At 32.9% G+C, this 5,455-nt stretch overlaps 1 protein-coding gene across 1 annotated transcript; it reads left to right on the top strand.

Annotated features, from left to right (window-relative positions):
- The first annotated feature begins 538 nt into the window (after positions 1–538).
- Positions 539–2,777, top strand: LOC108846315 (homeobox-leucine zipper protein HAT7). The gene is made up of 3 exons (XM_018619539.2): positions 539–905; positions 1,126–1,556; positions 2,249–2,777. Exons 1-3 carry the CDS (start codon positions 734–736, stop codon positions 2,561–2,563), a joined length of 918 nt encoding a protein of 305 aa, XP_018475041.2. The 5' UTR covers positions 539–733; the 3' UTR covers positions 2,564–2,777.
- The last annotated feature ends 2,678 nt before the right edge of the window (positions 2,778–5,455 follow it).

Here is a 5,455-nt window from a genome sequence, read left to right as displayed (position 1 = left end):
CCCTAAAACAAACCGCCGTTAACTAAGGAGGGCTAGACGACGCAAAACGCTAGAGCCGGCCGTTCTCCTTTAACGGAAAGGAGCCACACCGGAGACAGGAGCCGAACGCCCACCGCTTGAAGGATGCGGCGCCGGAAGCAAAAGCCGCACGCCCACCGCGAGATTGGAGCGACGCCGGAGACTTACGGAAGCTTACGGAGACTGGAGGATGGTGTAGATCAAAGGCCGGACCGACGGCGGCTGTGAAAGCCCTCGCCGTCGGCCGGATTTACAGATCTCAATCGCTTTCTCTCTCTATCGCTTTCTCTCTCTATTTTTTTTTTTCCTTGAAGGTGGGGCTAAGCTGTATCTTAAAAGCACAAAATTAAACAGTGCATAAATGAAGTGGAAAATGTATGTATATGTCAAAGATCCATGTGGCATTTATTTATTTTAATTTAAATTTTCTTTTCCTGTTAAGAGTTTTAATTTAAAATTTCCCAAGTGTCGTATACAAATTAGATCAAAAGAAAGATCAGCATATGCCCTAGAGCCTAAATGGTATAAAAGCGTGGGTCCTATACAAACTTCTCATGAACTGATCTCTTCATCATTCTTCTCCTCCTTCTCACTAAATTATCCCCACAGAAAACTTCAAGATCCTCCAAACAAGTTCTTGATCTAAATCACAAATAGTCCTAGGAAGATTTAATCATTGGTGGACTTTGTGCGTGTGTAGCATATACGTTCATATATGTATATGTATGAGGAGGAAAAGAACAATATTGTTAATAGTCAAGAAGGACTGAGATTGGAGATGGCCTTTCCACAGCATGGATTCATGTTTCAGCAACTTCATGAAGATAATGCTCATCACTTACCTTCCCCTACCTCTCTCCCTTCTTGCCCTCCTCATCTCTTCTACGGTAAGTATTCTCTCTATATATATACACAATTACACATGTATATAATAGTATGAAAATGGTTAATTAAAGACCCTACCAAATCATGATTTGAAGTGGTAAACCTTTTTTTAGACTCTAATCACTGCGTAATTCACATAATGAATACATGTCAGGAGATTATAGTCTAGATCTTGAACTTGAATTTCCCAAAACTAAATTTAGTTTTTGTTTTTGGGTGTAGGAGGAGGAAACTACATGATGAACAGATCAATGTCGTTCACGGGAGTGTCAGATCACCATCATATAACTCAAAAAAGCCCGACCCCGACGAACATGAATGATCAGGACCAGGTGGGAGATGAAGACAATCTATCAGATGATGGGTCCCATATGATGTTGGGAGAGAAGAAGAAGAGGCTGAATTTAGAGCAAGTTAGGGCATTAGAGAAGAGCTTCGAGCTAGGGAACAAGCTGGAGCCTGAAAGGAAGATGCAGCTTGCTAAGGCCTTAGGGTTGCAGCCTAGACAGATTGCGATTTGGTTTCAGAACAGGAGAGCTAGGTGGAAGACAAAGCAGCTTGAGAGAGACTATGATTCTCTCAAGAAACAATTCGACGTTTTGAAATCGGACAATGATTCTCTTCTAGCACACAACAAGAAACTCCATGCTGAGGTATATTTTATATTTCATCACGTTAATTCTACAAGCTAAAGAATTTCGATAAAAGTGAGATGGATGTAACATAAAAATAAAGCATTAATCAAGCATTTACTAAAATAAAATGCTCATGGACTATCACGTAGTTAGCGATCTTAGAACGGCTTTAAATTTTATTATTATGGACTAACACAGATATATACAGTAGTACTCCCTCCGTTTCATTTTATTTGTCGTTCTAGACTTCGGCACACGGATTAATAAAACATTTAAGTTTGTATATTTACTAGATAAAAACATCATTACCAATACACCTAACCAGATTTCAACCAATAGAAAAATAGTTTAGAATAAAAAGTCAATAAATTTTGCATTGAAATTATAAAACGACACTTATTTTGAAACAAATTTTTTGCTCTAAAACGACATATAATTTGAAACGGAGGGAGTATTAGATTGTTGACTGGCTCTTGATCCAACGCAAAGATGTTTGTCAAAATAACATTGAATATACATTATTTGTTTTATTTCTTAATAAAGATTCTTGTGTACATACATTTTAATGTAATAGAAGCTCCATGTGCTTGTGGAGTTGACATTTACGATAAGTTATTTTATTTAACACATAAATAAATTTATGCGAGAATAAATTTGTCCACTAACTTAAGTTTACGTGTGGTGATATTGGACCTGGTACACAAAAACAGGTAGTGGCATTGAAGAAACAAGACCGTAAAGAGTCAGGAAAGATCAAGAGAGAATCAGCAGAAGCTTCATGGAGCAACAATGAAAGCACGGAAAATAATAATAATAATAATAGTTCAGAGGGGTTGAAAGATCTTTTCCCTTCTTCAGTTCGATCTGTGACAACGAGCACCACCTCCGCTCATATTGATCATCAGATGGTTCAAGATCAAGGATTTTGCAATATGTTCAATGGTATTGATGAAACGACGTCGGCTGGTTATTGGGCATGGCCTGATCAGCAACAACCACATCACAATCATCATCATTTCAATTGATTATATCGTTCAAACAGAGCATCATAATCCTGATCAACATCATCGTGATATCATTACCATCATCAAAAGAAAATTTCGTTGATTTTTTTTTAATTTGAGTATTTTGAAATTATTTGTTATTGTTTCAAATGACATTACATTGTATTTTTCGCGTTTGCTGTTTCTTTTGGGATGTAGAAAGTGGGTGTATAGAGAGGATATTGCAGTGCCAAAAAAAAAAGAGAGGATATTCAACAATTTTTTTAGAATGATAATTTTTGTTTAATAAATGAAATTTATATCTTCCAATTTTTTTGAGATCAAGTATTATGTAGTATCGTATATCACAACCCACTACTCATTAAATTCTTTCTAAATGATCACTACTTATTAATTAAAATATATAACTAGAGATTTCACCAGTATTGATAAAATTAATTGCTAAGTTAATATCGTGACAAACTTGAGATGCATATTTGACAAAAAAAAATTGATGAAAAAAAATCAGATGCATGTGCTTTCGAGTGGGGTTCCAGCTCTGTCATTGACAGTTTGACACAAAATAAGCAATAAAATATTTATTATATCTGATATTTTCCATTTACCTTTGAACTTAAATAATTGTTTCAGTAAATTTTTTTTTTTTTGACAAATTGTTTCAGTAAATTTTTTCAAAATTATTTTAGTAAAATTCAAGAATATGTTCCGAGTATATTTTACTTTGTTTTACAATTAATGTATACTACCTTGACTCTTGAGCATAATGTAGAATTACAAGACCAAAAAAGGAACATGTAATATATATGGACGTTATTATTTGACAATTGTAATAATGATAGTGGTAACTGGTAGATGAGGAAGAGCACTGGAAGCACACATTCGAAAGACGAAGAAGAAAAGTCCAATAAGAGAACAGATTTGAAACAGTGTTCATTCATCTAGCTAACTTTTCTGATCTATTGATGCTTTGGGGTTTAACTTTAACTATATACTAAATGTAATATTAAAAAAGTAATATTCAAGAGAACAAACAGAGTACAGAATATTTCTCTTCTTTGTGGGCTCTCCATGTGACCTCACTGCCACCACCACTTCACTTCCCACAGAAAAACTCAAAACTTGCGATTGTGAAAGCTATAGCTTAACCGCATCACTTAAAACTACACAACATACATTTATTTGTTTTGAACCCACACAGTGTTTCGTATGGTGTCGCATCCATCCCCATTATTTAATATGATAAATCATCCGAGAGAACTTTTCACTAAAAATCGGTATATCGATTGTGTGAAACCAAAGTTAGCGAAAGATTATAAATTTATGACCAGATCCTAAAATCATTTGCCAACTGCGCTAATCTATTCAGATGTGATACACCTTTAGTTACATACGTAATATGTCCCACGTACTTGCATACGCAACTTTATGGAATATATATATAACTAGATAGCATGTGAGATCATGGGGTCGTCGTATGTTTTATATGGTTGTATAAGAATTTTGGTGAAGTGCACATGTTTATGTTGATGGTTTATGGATAGGTCAACTCCTAAATTCTCTGATTCTAATCTATCGTTTGATTTAGTAAACACCGTCATAACGAATAGATTAGGGCTGGGCAAAAAATCCGAACCCGAAAAACCGAACCGAACCCGATCCGAAAAAGTAGCATCGAACCCGAACCGAAATTGATTAAATATCCGAACGGGTTCAAAATTTTGGTATTTAAAGAACCGAAACCGAATCCGATTCGAACCGAAATATTTTGTGTACCCGAATGTATCCGAAATAAATTTATATACTTAAATATATACATTATTTTTATATATAATGTATACTAAAAATATTAAAAATATATAAGATACCTTTAAGTTTTCCAAAATACTCGGAAAATATATGTAAATAGTCAAAAGTAAATATTTAAAATAGCTAAAGTATACTGAAAACACCAAAATGGTTAAATATCTATTAATTCTTTATCCAAATATTCAAAGAAAACCAATTTATATGTTAAATTAAGGTATTTTGACATATATGTTATGAAAATTTATATGTAATATATTATATTTTTATAGATTTTGAAAATTTAAAGTATATAATGAATTTTGAAAATTTAAAAACATTTTAAATGGGTTATCCGAAACCGAACCGAACCCGCAAAAATCCGAACCTAACCCGAACCAAAATTTAGAATATCCGAATGGGGCTGAAATCTTTGACCCCGAAAACCCGAAACCCGAATGGACTGAACCGAAATCCGAATGGGTACCCGACACCCAGCCCTAGAATAGATAGACCCGCGTTAATTGCATTTAAATGTATTTTAATCTACGATCTTAAAAGTTATAAGTAATAAGATTTCATTCAAACATTGATATTTCATCCTGACCAGTTACCACCATTTTGTGACAAAATCTTATGAAAAATTCTGACATTCCCATTAAACACAGCGTGGTGGACATTAATGTATACCTTTTTAATTATATTGCTTGTGAAATGTACCTAATAATAATGTGTAAGTATACATGGAAAATACATTTTATCCGTTAAATTTGATTCAATTCGTTATTTGTTTTGATTCAAATTAAAAATCTGGATATCCGTAAGTTTTCAAAGCAAAACAAGTATTAAAAATCAGTATCCATTAAAAACGAAACAAATCACAAATATTAAAAAATTTAGAGACGTATATTCGATCCGCTCTGACTTTTATACAAATAGAAATATATCTACTACTAAATATAGAGTTTTAAATATATAATATTATATAATTATTATTTAAATATACGTTATTCACTTTTATTTTAAAAGTTACTTATGAAAGTATTAAATAAAAAAGAATATAAAATATTTATAGAAAACTACAATTTTTCTTAAAACATTTGTTTTATAAGAAAAATAATTAATTTTTAA

Source organism: Raphanus sativus, chromosome 3, assembly GCF_000801105.2.
Source record: "Raphanus sativus cultivar WK10039 chromosome 3, ASM80110v3, whole genome shotgun sequence".
NCBI classification, from domain to species: Eukaryota; Viridiplantae; Streptophyta; class Magnoliopsida; order Brassicales; family Brassicaceae; genus Raphanus; species Raphanus sativus.
The sequence above is the reverse complement of the archived record's forward strand: the minus strand, read 5'-3'. Positions and strand labels throughout refer to the sequence as shown.

Excerpts from the sequence above, each read along its gene's own strand:
- LOC108846315 (XM_018619539.2), top strand. The coding sequence starts at position 734 with ATGTATATGTATGAGGAGGAAAAGAACAATATTGTTAATAGTCAAGAA. Across the intron at positions 906-1,125 it reads CCCTCCTCATCTCTTCTACG|GAGGAGGAAACTACATGATG; the intron begins GTAAGTATTCTC and ends TTTTGGGTGTAG. Across the intron at positions 1,557-2,248 it reads ACAAGAAACTCCATGCTGAG|GTAGTGGCATTGAAGAAACA; the intron begins GTATATTTTATA and ends ACACAAAAACAG.